The following is a 26,927-nucleotide window of genomic DNA, read 5'->3' on the forward strand; positions in this document are numbered from 1 at the left end:
AGTTTTGTTATTCTAAATAAGTGAAATTCGCTCACTGGAAGCGCAAGATACAAATAAAATAGCTTATGGTTGATCATACGGTGCTGCACACTTAGACAAAAGATAATGTGGCAAAAAAAAATAATGAAGATAAAACGAAAGATAATAAAGAGTATAATGTCCCAGATGTTGTGTTTGGTCACACTTCTACACTCAACCCTGCTTTTCATCCCATGATGTATGATGCATCAGTTGTATTATTAGAGAGAATACAAGACATTGTTATTAGTTCCGTGAAATTTGGCAAAAAGATCTTTTAAAAGTGAACTTCTTTTAGGGTACATTTAATTTTGATTTAATTTATAATATAATTGTATTGATTTATTAGAATTTAATAGCATCTACAACGTAGTTGCTTATGAAAGTTGCTTAAAAATATATAATACATTTGGTGTGTTAATGACTTAATTCAGTCATGCTGACTTTTCAATTCCATCCTTCAAACACGCCATATATATTGATACGGTCATACGGACTTCAATTTTTACCTTTTGAGCACTTGTGTTATTGTAAGACATTTGTATCCTCTCATGTTAGTAACGGATATGACATGTTAAAATCAATTTCAACAAGACGGGGGATCACAACCAGTTTTTTTCAAATAAAACTCGGAATTCCACTGTCATACAAGACACCTGAACCTTAAAATTATGTTTATAATTTATAAAGACCAACGAAGTTCACAATTTCACATCTTGCTTACGAATTTGTGATAGTTCCTTCTTTGCAAGTGAAAGAGGCCCCTAAATTTGTAGTATTGTAGCATAGGTCGTTTTACCAGTTGGTGGCTGATGAAATTTCCCACGTGAATCTCAGCAAACATGATATATGATATATATCCAAAAAAGAAAGAGCCAATAAAGAATGAGACATTACTAAATAATAATGATATAAAAGTGGGAAAGATGGTAGAAGTAGAACCAACACGGTCAACTGTGTTAACAAAAGCCTTTTCAAGGCCAGATTTGTCAGGGTTGAGCATATCTTTCTTTAACACTTTATAGTGACCATTACCATCTTGTTGCAGCTTTCCTCCAACAAAATGCACAGACAACACAACACACTCCACTCGGTAGTTTATAAAATTCTTTTAAGAATTTACTATGATAGGTAGTCGAGAATGGAAGCTGCTAATACTGTAACCTCTCGTCATTGAAATTTAGGGTCTCAATACCCCGGATAGTTGACTCGTAATTCTTCATGTTTGATGTATTTCTTCCAGAGGATGTTCGGTTGTGCTCAAATGGCATAATAGGTGAACTTCTTTGAGCACCGGAGATTTTACGAAGTGCTCCTTGACTAGCATCCACGGTGAGAGGATGAGAAGGCTCAGTCTCATTGCCAACAGTTGCATCACGACTGCTTGATACAACACCTCGCCTTGTAGATCCACTTGAACGGAAATTAGAACTAGACAACTGCATGTATCACACACAATTTAAAAATAACATGAAAAATAGCCATGGTACAATGAGATCAGTGTAACTGTAACCAACAAGCAATTTCAAATATGATAAAACCCACAAACTAACACCTGATAACACAATCGCTCGTAGTATATCAGGAACCCACAATGTATAGACTATGCCCTTGTTTGAATAGTTTTTTCCATAAACACTTATTAAATCAAAAAGGAAAGTAAAATGAATTAAACTTCTCCTATAAGTAAAAATCAAATTATACATTTCAACTTTTGTGAGAAGTTAGATATAAAAAAACTTCTCTAAGTTGAAATGCATATCAAGAAGTTTAATTTATTTTACCTTTTTATTTTCTTCTTTTTACAAGTGTTTATGGAGAATTTTATCTAAACAGGACCTATATTCATTTTCTTTTGCCAGAAAACAAAAACCACAAGAGTATATTCACAGCACAAAACTCTTAAATGCAGCAGGTCCAAAGAAGAGAAGTCCAAAGAATTATATATAACTTGTCTAACACAAATCTGACTTCTGCAGAATGTTTACATCAATTGCTTTCTTGTATTTTGATCGAGCACATAAACACAAACAATGCAACCAATATTTTATAATTCTGGTTATAACCAAAAGAAACAATGCAACCAAGCAGAGCTTCATACTTTCATTTACATTCTAGATATATGGGAAACCATGTTCATTAATTTCCTTCTAAAATGATAAACACTCTGAATAAACATTTATTATTTTTTTAAGACAAAATAATGAGGAAGAAAATTGAATATTAATGCATAAATACAGCATCATTCTTTATGCAAGAAATATGCCGAGCTCACAGAGTCACAGTCATAAGCCATCCCATAAATAAATATGTATACTCACCATAACATCTTTAGATCGAGTTGAATCACTTGGAAATGGGGCTTTTTGTCTTGACAACATTCCATCATTTGCAATAGGTCCAGAGTTTCTTCTTCGAGCAGGATCAGATGAAGACCAACCAGTATGCCTACTGTTTTCCCCACCTACACAGAAATTTCCCACATTAAAAGCCAAAAAAACGCAAAATAACAAACCATAAAAACATGGAAAAACCAAGGTAGACAAAATAAAAGGGAAAATAGAAATATCTATACATAGAATAACTAAAATTTTTGAGCTAAGTAAAAAACCGCATATTACTAATAAATAGAAAATTATACCTGTCTGTCTATCAGCATTTACAACAGCTGGTGGCAGCCCAGAACTTGGTCCAGCAGCAGGACCCTGAAAATGTTACTTTAAGTACAATAATCTAATATCAACAAGCAAACATAAAATATAATGCCACTGTATAGAACACCATCACTTACAATAGCACGAGCAGGAGGTGTGGCAATTTGAGATTGCTGATATTTCAAAATGGTCCAATCAAAGACATAATCAAACTGGAATCCTGGAACAAGAGAACACCAGCCAAAACACATAAATGACATATTAAAATGTAAAACTTTACCATCTAGTTATCAAAGACTACATCACATTCAAAAGTGAAATATCTCTAGAAAAACAGAATGGCTCAAACCTTCACGAATGAAAAGGTCACGGAAAAGCCTTTTCAGATAAGCATAATCTGGTTTATCATCAAATTGCAGTGACCGACAGTAATGAAAGTATGAAGCGAACTCTGAGGGGTAGCTACGGCACAGAGACTACAAAGAAGCAAGCCAATTTTTCATGATCAAGAGAGGGGGTGGGGAATCAATAATATGTACCAGAATTCCAAAACATTATTTTATACACAGTTTTTCTCACCTCAATAGAAGTAGAAACTTTCTTCTCACTGATTCTCTCATACTTCTGCTTCTTAGTACCTGCTTTCAATCCCTGCCATGGGAGACTGTAGAAATACCAAGTAAAAAATTAAATTAGAAGTAGGTGATAAAGAAAGACAAAACAACATAGGAGCAAGGATAACTACCTTCCTCTCAAAAAATACATAAGAACAAATCCAAGTGATTCTAAGTCGTCCCTACGGCTTTGCTCTATTAAAGAATGAAAAGGCAATACCAAACTTCAGAATCAATTAACAATAAATACAATGGAAAGGAAGTTTGATGAAGAGATACATTGAGAGCATACCAATTCCAAGATGAGTATTCATACTAGCATATCTAGCAGTTCCAGTCAAATTCTTATTCTCTCTGAAATGGATTACAAGCAGGTGAAATTTAGAGAAACTCCCCAATATTCAAGTATTATTGTAAATTAATAACTTCAAAGTATTGTACAGTCATTCATATATATAATAAATAAAAATAAAACAAAGAATAATACAAAATCATCGCAGAGAAACTACTTAAAGATATTTTGTAAGTAACAACAGCAATTTTATGCACTGATTAGAAAAACATATTCTCACAAATAAATAAAAAATACAAAATATATCCAACAATTGGAAATGAAAGAATTTAAATCGGATTGACTGTCCATGTAAACTCTATACTATTAGTACTTCACTTCACTTGTACCTATTAATTTTCATATAACTTTGAACAGCAGGTACATTAAAATTTTCCAGCAATTCCATATCACACATACACATTTGGTAGTTAATAGATTTATCAATAATATTCTGAAACTCAAAGTTCCAGTGAAGATAAATTAATTTCATATCTTGCCACAATTAGAATAAACTTCACAGCTGCATAAGGAGCCAAACCAGAGGCACCACATAATTCTTGTGTTGCCTAATAGAAAGCTACAGCTTTTTTATTAGGGAACTCTCCCACTAAAAAGTCAGTGTCACACAAATAACTAACAGTAATATAACTTTTCAGATATTTGATTGGCCATATTCAGTTGATTACTATCCTAATTATTAAAATTTAAAACATGTTTTAACATTGCAACCATCACACTAAAATCAGGAAAATAAAAAATGAAACAAAATACCTGTAAGGAATATGTTGATGGGTAGAGGTGTCTCTGTACTTCTTAGCAAGACCAAAGTCAATGGCATAAACCTACAAAAGAGGTAAAATTTAAAAGGATGCATCTAAGAGACAACAGAAAAGGAACAAAAAAAAAAGAATTAAAAAAGCAAGCATTAAACTGATACTTGATTTGCACGCCTCCCCAAACCCATTAGGAAGTTGTCTGGCTTGATGTCCCTATGTAAAAATGATTTGGAATGAATAAATTCAACTCGATTTATCTGCAAACAGTTTGAGATTGCCCCATTTAAAACAAAATCAGAAAATCTAAATTAGAGGAGTATTTACATAATACAGGACATCCCACCATCTGATCAGCAAGCATGAGAACAGTTTTGAGGGACAATTTACGGGTACAGAAATTGAATAAATCCTCAAGACTAGGTCCCAGTAAATCCATCACAAGGACATTGTAATCTCCTTCAACTCCAAACCATCTCACATTTGGGATCCCAGCTGCCAAATAAAAATAGCCAACCAAAAACATTTAAGCTGAGTAAAGTAATACAGATACTGCATAGTAAGCAAAGAGATCAGAAAGATAGAAATTCAGTAAGAGTGTAAGACAGGACATTACTTCCTCCTTGCAGTATTTTATACAACTTTGATTCGTACAACAATTGAGGATGCTTAGTTTTGACATTTTCCTGAATCAAAAGGCAAAGAGAAATAGTAAACAAGCATTTCATTAAACATATCCCTAACCCTCGTTAGTCAACACAGTTCTTCAAAAAGTCAACTATCATCAATGCCATTAATTACAGAGGATAAACTGCGGTTGATACCGCCAAACACCCTTTGGAGTTGTGAAACTGAGGCACAAGGGACGAATTAGTCATGAATCAGCCTTAGACACACCTTTTGGCACCTCTGGCCACATTAATTCCTCTACAAGTTTTTTTTTTTTTAAAAAAAAAAAGTGTTCTACACACTGCACTGTCTATGACACATTCCATGATTCACACCTTCACTGCTTTTAGAACTGAACAACACAAGTCTACATTGTATATTGTACGGTATACATACACTAATTTACAAATTACCAACAAAAGATGATAAACAACAAATCACACCTAAAAAGAACTAAAATAACTCTGACCAATTCATGCAAACTGTGTTTCGGAAAAGTAGAGGAGAACAAATTGCGAATTAGAGTAAAGTCATAGTACTCACGAGCTTAACTGCAACCTCTTCATTTGTCTGAGTATTCGTACCTGAAAACAAAATTGAATTGAAAAAAAAATAAGAAATTCAGAGTAAAAAAAGCATAAATTAAAAAGTGTAGAAGAAGCAGAGCAAACCGAGATAGATCTCGCCGAAGGATCCGCTACCAATCTTGCGGCCAAGACGGAACTTGTTCGCAACCCGAGGTTCCATTCGATGAGTGGCGAATTAAACCCTAGAGATTGAAAGAAAGTTGAGAATGGAAGGAGTTGGAAGTAGTAGCAGAGAAAAGGAAAGGAAAGGAACAGGAGAAAAATGAGAAATCGCAAAAAGATGCGGGCAAGATTGAAAAATGAGACACACTTTCTCTCTCTAAACGTGTAGAAGGAAGAGGAGAGAGAGTCTCTCTTCCCCTCGCGCATTCATCCAAACGGATTTTCTTTCTTTTTCAGTAGCGTGCAGGAAGCCTGCAACTGACTAGACTGGTGCTACATTCAACCACGTTGCTATTCTTTTCTTTTTTAATAGTGGAAATCCAATATCGTGTCTTGGGTTTACAAGAAGTCAAGAACTCGCCCACTCTTGAGTTAAACCCACGTTACTATTCTCTTTTTTTTTTTATAAATATATATTTTTCAATCATAAGAAAATGTACAAAAAAATATGAAAAACATAATTTTAAACATCTTAATAAAAAATATTTTTTTAATATTTTAATCAATACCTTAAAAATAAATGTTATAGCATTTGTCATGTTTTTCATTATTACCAGATTGACAAATGTACCAATTTGATCACAAATAGAATGTCGAATCCAGATAGACTTTGTTTTTGCAAGCAATAGAAGAAGGAGAAGATAAAAAAGAATTGTAAGTGTGAAATTTGAAGATAAAAGACAAAAGAAAAAGATATAATGTTGGGGTCTATCATGCTTAATTACTTTAATGTAATATGGAATCATAAACATCATTAAGTAGAAAGAAGATGTATGCATATGTACAAAAAAGTCACTCTATCCCTAGCAATGTATAAATGGTCAAACCACACAAAAGCAGGAAAGAACAGTTATGTTACCAAAGGCTTTAAGAAGGGGATGAATGACTAATAGTAAGAAAAGGGGAATGATTAGGAATGAGGGTTTCCAACAAGGGATAACCCAAGCATAGCTTTACTACTTAGTGTGTCTTCCCCTTCTGCTCCCTCTTCTTTATATAGACAATACTTAGTTTAATTTTCACGCTTAGCATGAGCTTTCGTGATAAGCATGCCTTTGGGCTCTTAGTTGTGGGATTTTTCGCGCGCTAAGCCTAAGTTGTGCGTTAAACGCAGGCATGCACTAAGCCTGAGTGACGCACTAAGCGAGCTGTTCACTTCAATTTTTCTTCCACTTTTTGACTCAATTTTCCTTCAAAGCACTTAATTCTTTTTCTCGACTTCTGCTGATCAAAAATGGCTAAAATGTTAATTTCTTCATGTTTCATTAAAATTAATAATAAAATAAAGAAATTACACCAATTTATTAACTAAAATTGACTATTGAATTAGCTTATATTTCGTCACTATCATTCATCATTTGATTCCTTTCTATTAATAGTAAATATTGGTTGGTAGCCGAAAAATATATAATAAATATTTGTTTATTTAAATTAAGTAAGGAAATATCAATTTAGACTCTAAATTAAAAATTGATTGATAATTAAAAATTGTTAGTTGGAAGTGTTAAGTGAGCTTATCGAATTAAAAAAATATTTAATAAAATTATTGTTAAAATGATTAATAGATGTAAAATGACACAACTAAATATGTTTATATCATATTTTACTTAATCATAGTAATTCTTAAGGAATTCAACTTAATTTAAAAATAATAATAATTTGTGATAATTCATATTATTCTGCACACACAAAATTAAGAAAAGAAAATTTTAAAACATTCTTTTTTCTAACAATATAAAAAAATTATACGCACTAAGATCTACTTAAATCACTTTATAATAGGGTGTTTAAATAATATATATGAAATTATAATGTTTAACCTTAATGTCATTATCGTAAAAAAAAATAGTATTTTTTTATAATCACAATAAATAAAAATTAAACTCTTATTCTAATGTCAGCAGCACAATAGGAAAATAGATAAGTTGAAATTTTTCTATCAACCAAAAGGAGAGGGAGGTACGGATGTTTTTAGTGGGAGATATTTTTTTATCAACTTTTCCAGTTTTTTGTATGTAAGTGGAAGATTTTTAATCTATATCTATGCTTGCCAACTACGGATAACTGCTGCCATATATCCGAAAATGAAATAGTTCTGACAGGTCACAGATATTAAAAGGAGAATAATACGAGGATTTGTTTTGACATGACAAACAAATTGGAATTATAAGCATTTTGTCGTATTTACTTAGCATCTCTTGTTTCATCCCATCCCATGTTTCCATTTCCATCCTCTTGGCTTGGCGTCAACGCCGGGGATTAGTTCAGTTACTTGCACTCTATTTAACTTTGGTTTCTCTTCTATTTTCTTTAAGAATTTTTTTATTTTAATTATAGATTTTGTATTAAAACATATGTTGTCATAAGAAAAATTAATTCCGAATATAAAATAAGCAACCCTTAATATCCCAAGAGATCTATGAAAAATACACTTCCTCGTGGTTCTTTCTTTTAATAATATTAATTTTGAGTTGAGTAACTTTTATTTCATCCCCTTTTACCTCTTATCTTTGATAATATTAATTTTGAATCTTGAGATAAGTAATTAAAATTAATCTGAACCACATGAAATGCAATAATTATTTTTTTAACACTACTTGGCTGCTTTCATTTCTTCACCATCACTTGAATTTAACCATCTGCTAAGTGAGAATTACACTTTGATCATTCAGAATTTACTAGTTTGGTGAGCTCTTCTACTTAAATATGTTACATACTACAACGGCTCCCATGCTTTTTCTCTTAACTAAATGGGACTTTCATTCACCCCCATACGCAAGCAACATAAGCATGAAAAGAATTTAAATGAGGCTAGAGCCCCAAAAAATAAATAAAAAAATGCAAACCCTAAAAGGACTGAAAACTAATAAATTATTTTGTAATGGTCATGATGGGGAGAAAGCCCCCAGTGAAGACTGCTGCTTCTTCTGCAGCTTGCCTTTAAACTGCCTAATCTTTGCTTCCACTCTTGCCGTGAATCCAATCTTCGTTTCGTGCCGTGCTTTAGACCGCTCCCTGGTCCACATGTGTTGATCTTCAATGTCTTTCTTGTAGTACTTGATTTCTTGGATAATGTGATGATCCATGGGATTAAAACATCTTTGGAAGGATATGTGGGCAAGATAAGGAAGAACGCATGCGATTGTTACTAATAGGGTTGCTGCCCAATAAATAGGAGCAGGAGCAAGAACCTCAACCAATAGTTGGTAGGCAGACTTGGAATATTGTGGTGGAAGCATTCCATATAACAAGAGAAAAACGTACCAAGTGGTTATGCTGCCCCACACAAAGAGGTGTTGAATCCATGTGAAATGGCTCATTGTCAGAGCAATCTGGCAATTGACAGCCCAGATGATGCAAGTGAACATCGTGGTCCCAACAGCAGCCATGTCTGTGGTCTGGCCATTTGCACGAAAAGCTTGGTCATAGAAAATGATTATTACAAGGAAGAAGATGATGAGGGAGGAATAAAGACCATTTCCCATCCATCCCAAGATTCTATACCAGTCAAAGAACAAATTCTTGGGTCCTTGCTGATACAGTGCAGGAAACTGCAACGAGCAATGGCACATCAAAGGTTAGATTATCCAAACACGGATGAACATACAGAATTCATTGAAGGCATTTCAAGAGACCAAACAAACCTGTAAGCAAACTTCTGATGGAACATCTTGCTCAAAAACTCCAAGAGAAATGACAGGCAATGATGTAAGAACAACATTAAACAATATCATGTACCAGTCATCATAAACAGATTGTCCAGAGAAGCCCGCAAAGGCCTCAAAATAGAATATGGTGAGGCCAAATGCTATATTTTTGTAGAAGAAATAACATATCTGGCAAGCATAATGGATTACATTAGAAGGAAAATATCTGAATCAATTTCGTAACAGAAACAAGAGCAAAAAAAATTACATTCATTTCTATCTATGCACGGGATAATAACGAAGAAGACATTCAAGAAATGAGAATAATGATCAAGATTCAAGATGAATATATCAATTACCATTTGTGCAATTCTCTTGTAGCACCAGTGTCCATGGACTACCAGAAGCCGCTCCAAAAACCGGAACTGGGCAATAGCAAAGTCACTAGCCATTACTGCCTGAAAAGAAATTGCAAGCTTGAGTTCCACAACTTCCACAAATGTTACATGCTTCCAAACAGAAACACGCACACACACGTCTGTGTTTTCTTGATCTTAAAGATTGTAGTAACAAGTGTTTTAGGCCAATTGTAGGTTTTAACTAAATTATTCTTCGCAATTGATGATGTAAATATGAACTGGAATCAGCAAGTTGGTCATTTTACACTATTTCACACGAATGGAATGGAAGCATACAAATGTGTTAAATTTAAATATTGATCAGCTGACAATTTTTATATAACCCATATTCATAGCAAATACTTAAAGTCAGACTAAAGAAGTTAGTACTCAGTAGACATTTTATTAAGCAAAAAATAATCACTGTCCAAAATTAATAACATTAACTACCATGCACTTTTTTGTTCAGGGAATGATGAACAGCAGATAGATTGGAAACAGTGTTGTGGACAAAGAAAATTTTAGCTTTTCAAGATCATCAGAAAAAAGTAAATTCAGACTGGATGTTCCTCATCTGGTCCTGTCTATTATCAGTTAAAGAATTCAAGAAAATACAAGGAAGTTAGATAAGTTCCAATAAAAGCAAGAAGCTTTGCCCTTGGTCAGCACTGACAACAATAAACTCACCAAAAAGGCCTGACAAGAAATCTGCTCCAGAATCCAACTAGAACAACAAAGTTAAAACACAAACAAACATGACAGGTTCCCCTTATACCTAGCCCCAGTCATTTTTCTAAAATATCAAAGGTACACAAACCAAAATTTGATTTATATTTTGAAAATGAAGCATATTACAGTGTTGCAACTAGCAAAAATATATATTAGAATACATCATATGCAGATATAATTTTGCATGGCATAACAATGCATAAAAGAGCTGGACACTGACCTGCATACCTTCAACCCCACTGATTCCAACACCAATGTCAGCTTCTTGAATCATTCCAACATCATTTGCACCATCACCTATGGCTAAAGTGGTCTTCCCAGTTCCTTCTTTCACTAACCTTGTTACCTGACTCCAAAGGAATAAGGGATTAAGAAACAACTAAGCAGTACACATTTTATTTACACTCATACACTTGATCATATAGAGATAGAGATTAGATAAATTCTACCTACAGAAGTATTTAAACAACAACTGTTCACAACAGAACTCTTGGATCTATACCTTATCTTTCCCACATAACATCAACATAGAGCTATGCATGCAGTTGTGCATGTTTTTCAGTCCAATAATTGTGAGTAGCATCATTTATAGTTATCATTTATTGAAATGCAGTATAAAATATTAGAGTAGAGCTCACAAAGGTACAAATGAAAAAAGAAAAAGGTCCTACCAATGCTTTTTGCTTTGGAGACACACGACAGCAAATGACAGATGCGCAACCAACAGCCAATCCCAAAAATTGGTGCTTGACATCATCTTCTAAAGCATATGTTAGAGTTTTTCCGTCAATAATTAATGCAAACGCAGCATGTGGATCCTTTTCCAGCTTTATCATTTGTGAGGCATTGGTGATTTGATTCAAGATGTTGCCTTTGATAACCTGAGGGGTTACAAGAGCTAAGTCTATTATCAGATGAAACTTGAAAGTCATGTCTATCAGTAAATTTTTTTACTCTATCTCAATGAAAAAAATTACCTCTTTCCCATCATTAGTTACAGAATCTGAATTCATTGTGATACAGATTTGCTTCATGCCCTGTCTAAGTAAACTACAAGCGAATCTGCACGACAGAAACAAAAGTTTCAGCAAACTCAATTGCAGAGGCACTTTTGAGTAACTTGAAACAGAAATGAAAGTGTTATGTGGTTAAATAATTTGCAGTAGACAGACCCAATGTTGATTGCAGTTTCCATCTTATCCCCAGTCAATACCCAGATCTTTAGACCAGCTTGAGCAAGTTTATCAATGCATTGAGGCACCTAAAGAGAATAAAAAGATGAGAAATGGTAGAGGCGGAGAGAAGAAACAACATATTTTGACTATATAAATAATGATACAACATACCCCTTTCTGTAGTTTATCTTCCACTGCAGTAGCCCCAACAAGAATCAACTCTCTTTCCATAACATCTGAAACCTGCTCAAGCATTGTGTCTCTCTCAGACCCAACAGCTGTCTTGGCCTTCTGAAACTCATTATTCCAATCAGAGTACTCTTGGTCATCAAGCTTTCTGTAAGCCAGAGCTAGCGTTCTCAAACCAGCTTCTCCATATTCATTCAAATGTCTAGTAGTAGCCTCCAAATACATTTTTCCATTCTTAGACAGTCGATCAAATATGATACTGCACAACCAGGCAAGAAGATAATGGACGTCAAAGTTTAGAGAGGGACATCAAAAGCCTCTCTATGACAGCATAAATGTGTGTTTTCACAAGCTTCCTCTGGAAGCAGGGAGTTGTTGTGATTATATAGTATGCTAGTAGTAAGTAGAATATAAACTCCACAAGCATGAAGAGGATTTTAATGATTCCATTGTCGAAACTGATAGACGGTCCTAGTGTCCTACTCGATCATTAACACCATCTGTTCAGCTGAGCTGACAATAATATAGACAGAAATCACATTAGTATGCTAACCTGTCAGCTCCTTTGCAGAAAAGAATGATGCTTCCCTCTTCATCACGCACAATGACTGACATGCGCTTTCTTTTGCTAGTAAAGTCCAGCAGATTCAAAATTTTATATTCTCTGTATAACTCAACCAAAACACAAAAATAAATAAATAAATATACAAATAAAAGCTAAGAAATTTGGCATCACAAACAAAATAATTCAAAAGCAAATGTCAGAACCCCTCCCCAAAAAATAGGAAAAGGATAAGCATCATGGAATTTGTGAATGTGCACCTCACCTTTGAACCACTTGACCTGAAGCAGAAAATCTTTCACGAATGGCAACACTTGATTGAGTTCTCCTATAAAATTCAAAACCAAATTCTCTGGCTGCTACTAGAAAAGCTCCTTCATCAGGTGATTCGGCTTCATATGTACAACTCTCAGTCTCCTCGTTCAGTTCAGGAATGGCTGTATGGCAAACTGCTAATATCCGGAAAAACAGCAAAAGGACATCGGCATTGGGTTCTTTCAACCAATTACCATTCATAAGGCGATCATCTTCAAACCCAAATCCCTTTATGGCAGGCCTTCGAGCTCCATCATCCTTGGAAGTAACAGCAGTCCCCAATTCAGTTTCTTCATCTTCTGTGATATTTTCCCATGGCACGTTACTCTCTTTACGCATGGGGAAATTAGAGAGATTCAATTCCTGCTCCTCAAGATCAGAAGCCATCTGCTTTGCTGCAGCAAGTTCAACTTCACTGGAACGAACACCATACGCAGTACCAGCAATGGAGCACTTCAAAAAGTCCATCTGGTTGCAGGTTAAAGTGCCAGTTTTATCAGATAGGATAGTGTCTACCTGACCCAACTCTTCATTCAAATTTGAAGTCCGTGCTTCAGCTGGAGTACCAGATTCATCATCATACATTTGAATGTCTTGGTTAATGAAGGTTGCCTGTAATACCTTCACAAACTCAATTGAAACATAAAGCGAGATGGGTATCAAATATCCATATAGAATGAGTGCAGTAATCAGATGGCTCATCCCAGCCAATCCAAGTTTTCCAGGGTCAAACTGGTATTCAATATTGCCAGGTCGTAAATACCACCACTTTGGGGTTTGGTATTTGGTCTTGAAAACAAATCCTATCGAACTAATAAAAGATATCAATATAAGGACAGTGAAAAGAGTGTATATGATATAATCCATCTTTTTTTCTATTGTGCTTCTTTTTGAAGGGGATTTGGTAGAATTCTGCATGACTTTGCTGTCATGTCCAGTGAAAATGACCACTCCATAGACATGATCAGTGTTCCTAAGCTTTGAATCTCGGAGAAGAATTTGACCAGGATCAAGAGGATAAACCTGATGTTCATACTCAAAGTTCCCAACAAAAGTGTAAAGATCGGGATTGGGATCTTCACAACGTATTGTTCCAGAGAAATCCTTAAAAGCCCCATCATTATCCAGAGACAAGGTAGCCTCCAAAGATCTCTTCACCTTCAAGTTGGTCTCCCCATCTAAATTCATTGTCTCCACATAGCATATCCCATCTTCATAACTCGACGCCAAGAGAAGCAAGTCAGCTGGAAAAAATTGGTCCTTTTCTACTTTTACCACATCCCCAACCATAATCTTCTGCCACGACCTGAGACCAAAATCACCATTGCCTTTATGGAGACTAGCTTTCCGGTGGTTAACTTTGACATCCTGAAGGAACCTGCGCGAATCCTCCAATGCCTCCTTTGCCATACTAAGCCCCACAACAAACGCCAAAGGAGCAATCATGCTAAGAGGGCTGAAAGGTGAAATTGGAGACGCCGAAAGGCAAGCAGCCAAAAGGAAGTATATATTAGCAACCCTTCGAAATTGTTCAAACAATGCCTTAGGGAAAAACGTGATGACATTATATTTGGTGGTTGATACATCATTCTTGCAGTAAAATAGAGAATTCTTTTCAAGGAGTTGAGGCTGGTTGCAGTATACTGTTCGTGAGTAACCGGGACCTTGAAGTGGATGAGGCACCTCCTCAGTGGTAGTTGGCCTCAGGCAACCACCAAATGTGTAAAGATGGCTCCTTCGGAGCCTTGCCCGGATCCTCCCCCGTGCCATTCTACCCGGATTTCAGCTCAAGGGTAGTTTATAGCTGACAACATAACCACCACCAACAAAACCTAAATTTGCCTCTAGGGAGCAATTAAACCTTCCCCTTTATCCCCAATTTTGCTTTTCTGCAACCTGGAAAAATATACACAAACAAAATTATCAACCACAGCACATAAACGAGATGATCATTTGATGCATACCATGGAACCTAAATAATACTTTCAATTGAACAAAACCTAAATTCATGCGTGAAAACGTAAAAAGAGAAATCATGCAAATTCCTAGCGTGTCCGTACATCAGAAAATTTAAGAGATAATCCGAAATTAAGAGGAAACAAAAAGAAAGAAAGGCTGAAATTAAGAGGAAACAAAATTAAGAGAGATCTTGTGACCGTTTAATAAGGTCTGGGAAATTCGTTGAAATCAGATTGAGAAGATAATGCAGACGCGTCCATCTAAAAAATTCACAACAGCTTAAAGGAATGAACGAAACGAACGTCTTAAGGGGATAATTACTTATTTGTAATTTATCCTTGGTGAATTCAAAAGGGGAAAAGAGAGAAGAAAAAAACTGAGCTAAAAAAGGAGATATAGAGAAAGATAAGGTAGGAAAAAAAACCTCGAAATTGAGTAATGAAAAGACAATTAAAACAAAGAGAAGAAGATTTCGAAGAAACGAAACTGCATTGAGCACAAGAAAAAAAAACACGTTTAAAAAAACGCACCAAACAGAAAGGAAGTGGCGTCTCCATGTAGAGGAGGACGGCAGGCAGGCGCTGAAACAAAACAAAACAAAAACAATGACAGAAAGAGATAGATATTAAGATGGAGAGAAGAAGCTGGTTGTGATTATGTGCGTTGAATTGAAGGTTCTCAGAACAGTAATTGCATTTGTATTTTCACCGCAACAAGAGACAAGTGCTGTAATTCTGATTGCATTAATGGCACGATTTAATGAAAAAGTTTAGGATAAAATAAATAAATATGTACTACTGGGTGTTTTGTGAGAGAAGACAAAGACAAAGTTTGGAGAGGAAGGTCGTGTGCGTGTGACTCCTCACAAGTCCGAAGCAATTTTTCATAATTCCAGCTTCTTCTTATTCTTTTTTTAGGAGTATCAAACACGGTTTCTTGACCTGGAACATTTCATCTTTTCACTGAAATGCCAAATGGCCTTATCAAATCAAATTATATCCCTTTTCTTCATTATGAATTTAAGAAAATGCAGCGTGGACCCCATTTTCCAATTTGGCGGGCCATAATATCAAATGCGGTTAATAGTAGTGTTGTCAGGGACAGAGACAGAGTCTAGGATTTTTGCCCTTCTATTAGTGGGACCACCATCTGCCACCTGGACAAAGCGTTTCGCTTTCTATAAAGTAGGTACACATTTATGCATGTATGTATCGGTAGTTAAGAAAGTCTCGAATTCCTTCATAGTCAAGCTAAAATAATTATTATAAACACTTTTTTTTTCTTTTTTCCTTGAATGTAACACAGAGTATGTAAGAGTATTTTTTTAGGATGATATTGATATAAAGTTCTTATCTATTTATTTGTTTTGCTTCACTTTTATCCGGGATTTCACTCTTCTCATATGCATTTGTTTTTTTTTATTTTATTTTTAATATCAATCAAATAATTTAATTGTAATTGAATATCAAAATCAATTTTAAATATGACATATTCTGTTATGTGAAACAACTGAATAGTTTGTCAGACCAGAGGAAAAAGGTCATGTTTTTTTAATATGTATCTTATACTGTATCTCATGTAAAAAAAATTATATCTAACTATCAAAACTAATTTTAAAATATATATTTTATCTTCAAAATTTTAATACACTTAAAACATGCCTATGATATATTCTCTTTCATTTTTAATATCAACTAAATAATTTAAATTAACATCTTATCTTTATTCAATTTATCATTGTTAATAATTTTAATTCTAACTTAATTTCAAAAAAAAATTATAAGAAATTATCAATAACATTTACTGCACATGCTAAAAAAAACTAGTCAAACACACTTTATGCACCTTACTTTAAGAGTTTGTTGTGTATGCAATCACAGTATAATCTAATAACAAATTATTATTTAAATTGTTTTAAGATAATTATTTTAAAAATCAACAAACTTATCATATACGATAAAATATGATTCAATGATTATATAAAAAAAATTATAATTTTTTTCACTTTTCTAAACATTCTAATGATTCTATTAAGGTATAAACATTAACTTTAAAAAAGGGGTATAGGTCACTTTTATTGCTTATGATGTTTTTAGTTTAAAAGATGAAAATAAAACATCAATTTTTTAATTAAAATAGAGTATAACAAACATATTTCCTTCCATTCACAACCAAACACAATCTTTGTATAGAAGTTGAAACACAATTGGTGTTTAGGTGAAAGTTTTAACATACTTGCTATGGTGTTTTTGTTTTGGAAAGTTTAATTTTTTTTTCATTTAATAACTTGTATATATACCACATACAATCAAACACCCGTAAGTCTTTTCAAAAGTAGTTTATAAATGTTTTCATTTCTTAACACCGGTAAGTCTTTTCAAGATAAAATTACAGCAATAACTATGGTTGTGATTTTATGCATATATTATGGAAATAATATTGAAGTGTTTATATATCTGATTTTTATGATAGTAATGTTATTTAACTATTTTTTATAATTTTAAATTATATTTTGTTTTTTTAGTTTAAATACTAAGTGTTGATAATGTAAAATAGCTTTATATTATTATTCAATCATAAATTATTATGGGAAATATTTTTAAGCAATTATTTTAAAGATTAAGAGGCTTATTATGTGTGATAGTTTGTGTTGGGATAACTTATTTTTCCTTTGTTTTTATAACTTAAATTTTAAAATTATATTATTAGTTTTTCATTTTACAGAGTTACAGGTTTATTTTAATTTTTAATTTTAAAATTCTCATTTAATGTTGTATACTATATTAATATTTTTATATTTTTAGTTATTCTAATATTAATTTGATTTAGGATAATATTTTCACTTAAAATATTAGTTGACTTAGTTTTTTTTTAAATATCTAACTATTACGTGGAATATTTATAGTATCATGTTTGTGGTATGTTCATTCTGTAGTATAATAATATAGCTTTAATTTGTATAATATTGTTGTATGATTATTATTTTTATTATAGAGAAAAATAAATACTCAAAAAATATAAAATAATATAAAAAATAGCATTACAATTATATGTAAATATTCAATATACTAGTAAGTATCACTCTTTTTGGTTGTAAATATAAGATTTTTTTGGCTCAGATATAATTTTTTAACTAATTTTATATTATTTAATTTTATTAGCTCTAAAATATTATTCATTTAATTGAGGTATTAATTTAATGATTCTTATTCTTCATATAAAGTTTCAATGAATAGTAAGTTGAAAAAAATATCTTTATTTGAAATTGATGTAATTAATAATGATTAATTAATTTTTTTTAGTTCGTGTTCCATTTTTTTCTTTTGCTTGTATTTGAAACTATAGGAAGTATGAATTTGGGAAAGTATTAAATTAAACTAAAATATTGTTATAATAATTAATAAAATAATGTAAAGTTATGTGAATATTTATTTTCCCGTGTGTAGGTTTTTTTAAAAGACATATATACAGTAAGGTCTTCATCTTTTTTACCTTGAATGATCTTTTATTAAAAAAAATCATAAAAAAGAAAAATCATAAACATCACAATTCACAAAACAATGAATATAGAACTATGCTTCAATTTGAATTGACATTTCCCCTTTTTGTATATTTGAAATATAATTTTACATATCATTTTCAATCTTGAATATGTTTTATCTTTAATTTCTTTTTAAATAAATCATAGCTAGAGTTTTAAAAAATCATGCAAAATATGTAACAGTCACTAATGCTGTTCAAATCTTGGATGATTCCTACGTCGTGCCAAGGACTGCATTAATCATGCTCATCCGATTATACTATGGCTGAAGAATCATCATTCATCAACCAATTTCTTAAGGGAACCCCCAGAATTCCACTACTCAATGACATTGCCATGTGATCTGGCTTTAAAAATTCCCACACTAAGTTTGACCTTCATTAATAGAGTGTTTGATAATGAATTGAGATCAAAATTTAAAATTAAAATAGAATATAAAATATGAATTTATCTCACTTTACTGTTTATTTTAAACTTTATTTTACTGCAAACAAAGGTGAATTCAGAAAAAAACTGAATCAACGATGTATTCAGTGTATTTTTATTTCAGCTTACTCGTATTTTAGTCATTTTAAGTTGTGGACGATTTTATCCTTTCAATTTGTTAAAATAATTAAGTTTTTATTTTAAAATTATATAAAATCCTGTCAACTAAACATTTTTTATATCTAAAATTTATAAATGTTATTTTACATTCAAATTAATATAGAAATTATGCACTGTAATAAGAAAATAAATTGAAAATAGATAGCGATATAAATCGTGTTAATTTATATTTTTTAAATTTTAATAGAAAAGATGTCATTATAAAAAAAATATAACGACACATAAGCTAAAAATAAATTTCAACCAAATAATAATTTATTTAAATAAATATGTTGACATAGAATATAATGGTAGTACTTTTTTTGGGCAAGAGGAGCCAAAACCTCAACTAGAAACCTGTATTAAAAATCACTCAGGAGGAGTCAACAATGATATAAAATCTGGCAGGAAGTAATTTTTTAAAAAAATCGGACAGCATAGAGTGATAATATTCAGCAAGAGCATCAGTCACTGGCTTTACTTCCCAACAAGCATGCTTAAACCGGATATTTCTCCCAATTGAAGCAAAAGCTTTAATGTCAGCAACGCTCAGTCAAACAAAAAAAAAAAGATTTGAGCAACCACACTGAGCCACGGATTATAAATCAAGCTTAAATAATTTTTTGAAAATACCAATTGCATTAATAACAACATTAACGGGTAAATAATAGGTAAACAAAGTTATAAAACATTAGATTCAATACGATGTTAGAAGAGAAATATTATATTTTTGTACATTTTGATATTAATATCATAATCAATAAAAAAATAATAGTTAAATTAGTTTTTTAGTCACTTAATTTATTATTTAGATTTAATTTTGTCTTTTAATTTTTTTAGGTTCAATTTGATTTTCTGGTTTTTAAAGTCGATTCAATTTGGTCATTTATTTTTTTTTATTCAATTTGATTCTCTAATTTTAAAACTATTTTTTAAAATATATATTTTGTGGTGGTTTAAAATCACATAATAACGATTTTGAATCGACACAAAGTGTGAATTCTTATAATTTAGTCTGAAAGATCAAATTAAATCGATTTAAGAAATTAGAGGAATAAATTAAAAAAACTAAAAGAACTAATTTAACAAAAAGTAATTCAAACATCCTAATTTTAGAGAAATGTATTTACTTTGCTTATGGAGTACACTTTTCTAATTTTTGGTGTTCAGCATGTTAATCTTTACACATAAATTTCCTCTCTATTTTAACATAAAAAAAGAAAATGGTATTTGTTACTCATTATGGTGTTATATATAAGATCCAATTATCTAATTTATCAAAATTAAAAAAAAGTGATTAATTTAGTTGATAACAGTAAATTTGTCTTGAATTTATAATTTTTTTTAAAATTATTCTTGTTATTAAGTAATTAAGTCTTATAAATAAGAACACTGTAAAAAAAAAAAGGTGTTGAATTCAATTAATAAATATAAGGCTTAAATATGTTGGAGATTCCTAAAATATATTCAAATTTTGCAACTGATCCCTAAATATCTTTTGTTTTCTCGTTAGGTCCTTAAAACTTCAAATTTAGTGGGAGATTCTTGTCAGTAGTCTTCGTCCAAGGACGTGTCCGTTAGTTGGATATGTCAACGATACATGTATGAAGTCACATCAAAGGATGGTACACATCATTTGATGATGTTATCCAAATGATATTTAAAAAGGAATTTTTTTCTTCTTCTTGAAAAAAAAAGAACGAACGAACCTGATCTTCGTAACAAGAAAGGATATCAGAAACAACTGCATAATGAAAATTACATTAATAACTTGAGTGAAAAGAGCCTCTGCAATGCAAAAATGGAATCAAACCAACCATCAAAATACTACTCGTAGCGACCGTCCATATTGGCCAACACAAGCAGTTAACAAAACAATAACAACTAGGTCTTCCTAAGTACATTTCTTCGAGATGCCTAATACATCTGATCAAGTTTTATATATACCATGATATAAGATAATGGCAATAAAAACTTCAATTTATGATAAAATTTTATACATGCCATGATATAAGACCACGGTATTGAAAACTCAAAAGTATCTTTCATTATAGAACCGTTCCATACTTGACTTCTACCCAACAAGTAGTACATTGTAGCAGATTGCATGTGACTCATTATTTTCCTATTAAAAAAAACCACATCCAAAAACATTACAGTATCTTATAAAATTTAGAAAAACAAATAAACATAATAGACATTTGGAGTTTAGCGAGGTAAACCAAAGTTGAATGCAAAACATATTTAGAAAAGTTCCACTTCAACGTAACACCCCTTTTAAAAGTAAAAGAAAAAAAGAACAAGGAAGACATCAAAGATCCTAAACCAAAACCTTCACATTGTTGTTCCAATTCCTTTAACCTAACACTAAATTTCTCTTCCCACTCCCACCTTTTTTCACAAACTCCCCAATCTCCCTCTCCCAAATGAATTACCTTCAACTTCAAACTCAATGTTGAACCTAAAATCGAACCTCTTATTCCATTATGAACCATCTCAACGAAAGCCTTTAGAGCACTATTTGCATAAATGCCCATTAGCAAAGGGTTTCTCTTGTTTTTTCTTGCAATAACTTCCACGATCCTACGAATATTTTCATTGGGCCGGGTTGGGTCGAGGTTGCAGAGGAAAATCGAAGGTGACTGGTGCTAAACCAGAGGTAAAGGCGGTTGGAGCAAGGCGAGTTTTATATCGCAACTCTAAAACACTGCTTCAACGAAAACATGACTAACAATAGGGTCATCGAGGATCAACAAAATGAAATGCTTTAGTTCGAATTCCAAAATCGACAACGTTGTTGTTCACCATTGGTTTTGTTGGAACACGTGAAAGCTCTCCAAGTGTCACCACTGATTTGTCTAAGAGCTTTTTATTGCCGCTATGAGAGAGTTCGACACCAACGACAACAGTGGACTTCAACAATGGGAGCTGGTCAAAACAATCCAAAATGACAACATATCAAAATTTCTTTTTTTAAAATGTTTTTTTTATATTTTAGAATTGATGTTTATATGATGACATCATATTATATGTACCGTCCTTTAACATAACTTCACACGTGTATCATTAACGTGTCAAACCAACAAATACTTTATCACACTTTGGACAGGGACTAGCAGTAGAGATCTTTCCCAAAATTTTTGAAGTTTCAAGAACCCAACAAGAAGCAAAAAAAATTTAGGAATCAGGCTCCAACGTATTTAAGCCTAGATATAATTTAAATGTCTCCTTTTCTTTTTCGTGCAGTCAATTAATAATGAATATTTAAAATTATGTGTGTAGTCAAAAATATTTTTTCTCCAATAATTTAACCTAATTGATTTTCCTTTCAAAAATACCTTATTGATTTTGATAATCAAACGCTTACACATGATTTTCAATTTAAATAAAATAAATAAGTTGAAAAGCAATTCACCAAAAAAAATAAGTGAGCGATGCTGATGATGATGTAAAAATAAAACCATAACACACAATTATTTTAAAGGTTCATCAATGCACAAAACTACTGTAACGACAAAGATCTTGGGTATTATAGTTCTCACTAGTTCAAAGACTATGGATTAAAGACCTTTGCTTATCAATGCACATAATTATTTCTTGATGCTTGAGTTACTCTCTTACAATGGCTAAGAAATCCTATTGTGTGTGATGACGTTTCTGAAGACACTTAGATATCCCAAATTCACACACACACAAAAAATTATAAACATTAATAAGTTGTTAATGATAAAAGATTAAAAAACACTAAAAAAATAGAAATAAAAAATAAGTAGTGCTATAATATGGTAATAGAGTAATCTTATGTTGACTCCACTATATAATCTTAACTTCTTTACAGTATATAATGCAACTATCATTGTAATAAAAAAATATAATTTTTAAGTATTTTTTTACAGTATTTCTAATTTTTAAGTTAAGAACTTAGTATAATATAAATTTTTTTTATTCACGATACATAAAATTTAAACTCAAATTATTAAACGAAAAAAGTACGCATAAATCTGGGAATCTGAATAAATCTATAACATTTATATTTTATATAAGTACATCAATAAGACGTATTACATCACTAAACACAGTTTTACATCATTAAGAGGATGTTTTACTCAGTTTTCAGGTCTTCCAATATTCCAAAGGTCAAAAATACCTTTTGTAGTCGATCAAGTTTTATTTTACGTGAGGTAACAACGTTCTATAGGTGTTTGTATCGACGTTTTCACTTATTCTATTTGTCTTACTCTATATATTATTTACGACTCATTCTATTATTAAAGATATTTTGTAGTATTTAATTTTATATGCTCATAACTCATCTTAAGCGTTCCTCTAAAAAGAAAAACTCATCTTAAGCGCGTTAAGATAATAAAGAATAAATACATGTATAAAAATTTGCTCTGTCAAAAAAAAAAAAAAACAAGAGAAAATTTGCGAGGACGCCACCATAATAAATATTAGTTGAAGCGGCTAAATTAAAAATAAAAATAAAAAACTGGCAGAAGTTATATTAAAAAAAAGTCTCTGCAATAATCATTTCCTATCTTTGTTGACACATTATTAACTTATAGTCCTTTTGCAGTCCAAAAAAAAACTTATAATCCTGTTAAGTCTTAACGAATGTATTGTGAATATTAATTAAAAAATAAAACATAATAAGCTTGTTAAAAATTTCAGAAAAAAATACATTGATAACCTTAAATAATGTTTGTCTTAAAGTGTTAATTAAGAGTTTTAAATTTTTTTAGAATTTGAGGATCGCATTTTTTAGTTTCCTCCCGAGTTTTTATCATTTTCTTATTTAGCTGATTCTTCTAATGTAGTTTTCTGTAGAGGTTTTTAGTTGGAGCTCCTTTCTCTCTCTCAAAAAAAAAAAAAGCATCCATTAAAAATACGTGAAACTTCATATTGTTTCTTTTTTATGACACTATTAACTAAAAAAATAATATAAATAATGATTACGAATGTGGCCAAAATAGTTAATGATTAGCTAGTTTCTAAAAAGCTTAGCCGGCCAGTTCGACTAGATCAAGTGATCAACAGTCCAAATAAGTTTTTTTTTAGAAGATATTCCAAATAAGTTAGGAAATTGTTAAAACATATAATCGACCATTAATTAATTAAATTTGGTGCTAAAAAAATTGTTCGAAGTAACTTTTTTTTTTATATATTTTAAAGCAACTTTAATAAAAATCCTATATTTTAGCACCGATGATCCAAAAGCTATTACAATCACCATTTAACAATCCTATTTAAAAGGAGTTGTTTTATTCTTGTAACATATTTTAATAATATTTTTCACTTAATCGCATTGCTTTCTTATCTTAAGAGAAAATTATGAAAGGTTCGAGCAAAAATAAAACTTCTCATTATGATACTAAGATGGGATCGAAATCGTAGGAAATACTCATCTAAGATTAGGTCTATAAATAGAAAGCTATGTTATCGTTGAAATAATCAAATTTAGACAGAGCTAAACATTTTGAGGAGAAAAAAAAAAAAAACAGGATGGAGAGGAAATCACTTGTTGGACTGTGCTTCTTGCCTTCTTCTTTGTTGCTCTCTTAGCTTCTCGTACGTGGCTTTTTTACCCTTAAGTGGAAAATTTTTGTGATTTTTTTTATATGGGACATTTTTTAAATTATTTCTAAAAAAGAGATAAATGGTAATATCTAATATCACTTATTATTTTTTTAATTAAAGTCATAAAATATTTACAAATTTAAATGTAATTCTTTTTATTTACAATTTCAAAGTCGTTAATTTTTTTTAATTTTCAGAAAATCGTAAGATTTTTTTTAACTTACAACTTTAAAGTCGTAAATTTTATTTATTTTTTAATATTTTTTTCTTTTTATGACTTTCAAGTTTTTTTTTTACGTTTAAAGTTTTTAATTTTAGAATTTTTTATTTACTTGTATTTTCTTTTTTGTTTTGTTTTCAATTTTTTTAAAAAAATTATAAATAATTTTATTTATTTAATTATTAAATAAATATTTTATTTTCATGTGATAGTTAATACGCTACATTAAAAAAAGATACTTATTTTATTTCTTCAAAAACGATACTTATTTTTCTTTTCTTTCAGAAAAATAACCAGTCTAAATTTTTAAAAACCTTTGATAAAAAAAGTTTGAGCCATCATTTTTCCTTTAGAAAAGAATAAAAACTAAAAATAAATAAAAGTAGGTCGAGTACTACCTAAAAGTATACAATAATGATAATAAAGGTTAATGTAACTTATTAACTAGCACATTTAAATTATAAATATTAGTCCATATGCAATATATATTTATTTAGAAAACATATAAATAAATGCACAATGTAATGAGATGTAATTAAAATATTTATTTAATAATTAAATAAATAAATATTTATAATTTTTTAAAAAAATTTAAAACAAAACAAAAAAGAAAATACAAGTACATAAAAAATTCTAAAATTAAAAATTTTAAAAATAAAAAAGAACAACTTCAAAGTTGTAAAAAGAAAAAAAAATAAAAAAAACAAAACTTACGACTTTGAAATCATAATTTTTTTTTAAAAAAAACTTAACAACTTTGAAGTCGTAAAAAAAAATCTTAAAAAAAGAAAAAACTTACCCAATGATAAAAAAGCCCTCGTACATCTATATTTCAATAGAATAATCATATGTAATTTGTTTTTCTATTAATCCTCTTAAAAATTTACAAATAAAAAAACAAAGTATATTCAATAGAATGAAAAAATAATACTTTATGCACATCGTAAGTATACTAATTAATGAAAAGATGACATATAGAAACATTCAAAACTTTTCATTTTAATGTGATTGGATTTTCTTTAAGGCTATGTTGTCCAAAATAGTTAAACGTGTGTTAATAATTTAATATAGAGCTGATTAGCCTTTTGATTCTAAGGAATTTGTAGAAGAAATGGTGGTGGAAGCTGGTAATTGTGAGAGACCAGGTACTTTGTTCCCAGAAGAATGCATTGAGCCAGTTGGGAGTCAACAGTGTGATTATCTATGTAGGATAGGGGAAGCTTTACTTGGTGGTACCTGCAACAATCATCAGATATGCTATTGTGCCAGTTTATGTTAATTTCATGTTATAACATTTTTTTTTTCCTGTGGGGAGAAGCAGGGTTGGGGGGAAATCATCCCTCAATTTTCAAATTTTCTTAAATTATGTGATCTCCTTAAAATACAATATAAAAAATATATGTTGTAATCGTTATAGTTGTGCATTTTTTATTCATAAAAAATAGTAGTTATGTATTAATTTTGTTATATATGTGATAGTTATTTTTTCTTTAGTAAACCATGTTTTTTTTTTCTTTTCTTGGTCTCCCTAAATCAGAGTTTTGGCTCCACCCCAAGAGAAGAAATTGGTTAGTATGAATTTTGTGTATGTTATGCAAGCAAATAGCTGGCATGCTACTCTTAACTCTCAAGTCTTATGCCAGTTATGTGTGTATATATCGAGTCTTAGGGTTGATTAATTTTACCATCTCGCCTAAGTAATACATATTAGGAATTCGACACAATTTGGTGAAACTTTTTGTTAAGAGGGAACATGAGAAACAACATAATAAAAAAAATAAATCAAATAACTAAGTTGGAATGCTTAATTGAATTGTTATGAAAGTTTGTGAGTGACTCAGTGTTGCACTTTCGGCCACCAATGGACCCAAACACCCTTAAGCATTGAACCTTTTGTCATCCACTCCAACGTTCAGCCTAAGGGGAAATTTGACTAAGAAATTAAAAATTTATCATTGGGCCAACATGTAAGAAATAGGTCGAAATATGGGATTTTCGTTGGAATCATGCATCCGTATGTCCTATAGGTCTACCGATAACCTCTATTAATTAAGAAATGTAACAAAAAAGAACCTCTATTAAGATTATCACACTCATCAAATGCAAAGTGTGTGATCATTCTCTCATCGAAGACACAAGCACATTTATGCATGACAACAACAATATACATAATTCAATATAATTAATATTCTTGCATGTTACACCATTCCACAGAGATT

The 26,927-nt window shown here is 31.1% G+C and overlaps 2 protein-coding genes across 6 annotated transcripts; both read right to left on the reverse strand.

The window, feature by feature from the left end:
* Window positions 1–897: 897 nt before the first annotated feature.
* LOC114376683 (casein kinase 1-like protein 2) lies at window positions 898–6,112 on the reverse strand. The gene is made up of 15 exons (XM_028334911.1): window positions 5,960–6,112; window positions 5,734–5,831; window positions 5,606–5,646; window positions 5,010–5,079; window positions 4,740–4,888; window positions 4,558–4,653; window positions 4,392–4,462; window positions 3,579–3,640; window positions 3,418–3,481; window positions 3,252–3,336; window positions 3,022–3,148; window positions 2,810–2,892; window positions 2,660–2,723; window positions 2,340–2,482; window positions 898–1,457 (listed from the first exon to the last, which is right to left on the reverse strand). Exons 2-15 carry the CDS (start codon window positions 5,807–5,809, stop codon window positions 1,170–1,172), a joined length of 1,419 nt encoding a protein of 472 aa, XP_028190712.1. The 5' UTR covers window positions 5,810–5,831; window positions 5,960–6,112; the 3' UTR covers window positions 898–1,169.
* A 2,278-nt stretch (window positions 6,113–8,390) lies between these two features.
* LOC114372890 (probable phospholipid-transporting ATPase 4) lies at window positions 8,391–15,740 on the reverse strand. Of its 5 annotated transcripts, XM_028330450.1 has the most exons (12): window positions 15,584–15,740; window positions 15,316–15,366; window positions 12,777–14,722; window positions 12,503–12,613; window positions 11,932–12,208; window positions 11,758–11,846; window positions 11,563–11,647; window positions 11,257–11,466; window positions 10,806–10,931; window positions 9,818–9,916; window positions 9,456–9,647; window positions 8,391–9,362 (listed from the first exon to the last, which is right to left on the reverse strand). In XM_028330450.1, exons 3-12 carry the CDS (start codon window positions 14,594–14,596, stop codon window positions 8,697–8,699), a joined length of 3,675 nt encoding a protein of 1,224 aa, XP_028186251.1. In that variant the 5' UTR covers window positions 14,597–14,722; window positions 15,316–15,366; window positions 15,584–15,740; the 3' UTR covers window positions 8,391–8,696. The 5 variants fall into 5 exon arrangements, with proteins under 5 accessions (XP_028186251.1, XP_028186254.1, XP_028186250.1 ...); XM_028330453.1 differs by lacking the exon at window positions 15,316–15,366; XM_028330449.1 differs by having other exon boundaries at window positions 15,316–15,740.
* Window positions 15,741–26,927: the final 11,187 nt, after the last annotated feature.

This window comes from Glycine soja, chromosome 11, assembly GCF_004193775.1.
Source record: "Glycine soja cultivar W05 chromosome 11, ASM419377v2, whole genome shotgun sequence".
NCBI lineage: Eukaryota > Viridiplantae > Streptophyta > Magnoliopsida > Fabales > Fabaceae > Glycine > Glycine soja.

Coding starts and splice junctions, on each gene's coding strand:
- LOC114376683 (XM_028334911.1), bottom strand. CDS start 5,809: ATGGAACCTCGGGTTGCGAACAAGTTCCGTCTTGGCCGCAAGATTGGT. Junction 5,080..5,605: donor AAGAGGTTGCAGTTAAGCTC/GTGAGTACTATG, acceptor CTTTTGATTCAG/GAAAATGTCAAAACTAAGCA. Junction 3,337..3,417: donor ATGTATTTTTTGAGAGGAAG/GTAGTTATCCTT, acceptor GTATTTCTACAG/TCTCCCATGGCAGGGATTGA.
- LOC114372890 (XM_028330453.1), bottom strand. CDS start 14,596: ATGGCACGGGGGAGGATCCGGGCAAGGCTCCGAAGGAGCCATCTTTAC. Junction 12,614..12,776: donor TCAGGTCAAGTGGTTCAAAG/GTGAGGTGCACA, acceptor TGAGTTATACAG/AGAATATAAAATTTTGAATC. Junction 11,467..11,562: donor TAACTAATGATGGGAAAGAG/GTAATTTTTTTC, acceptor GTAACCCCTCAG/GTTATCAAAGGCAACATCTT.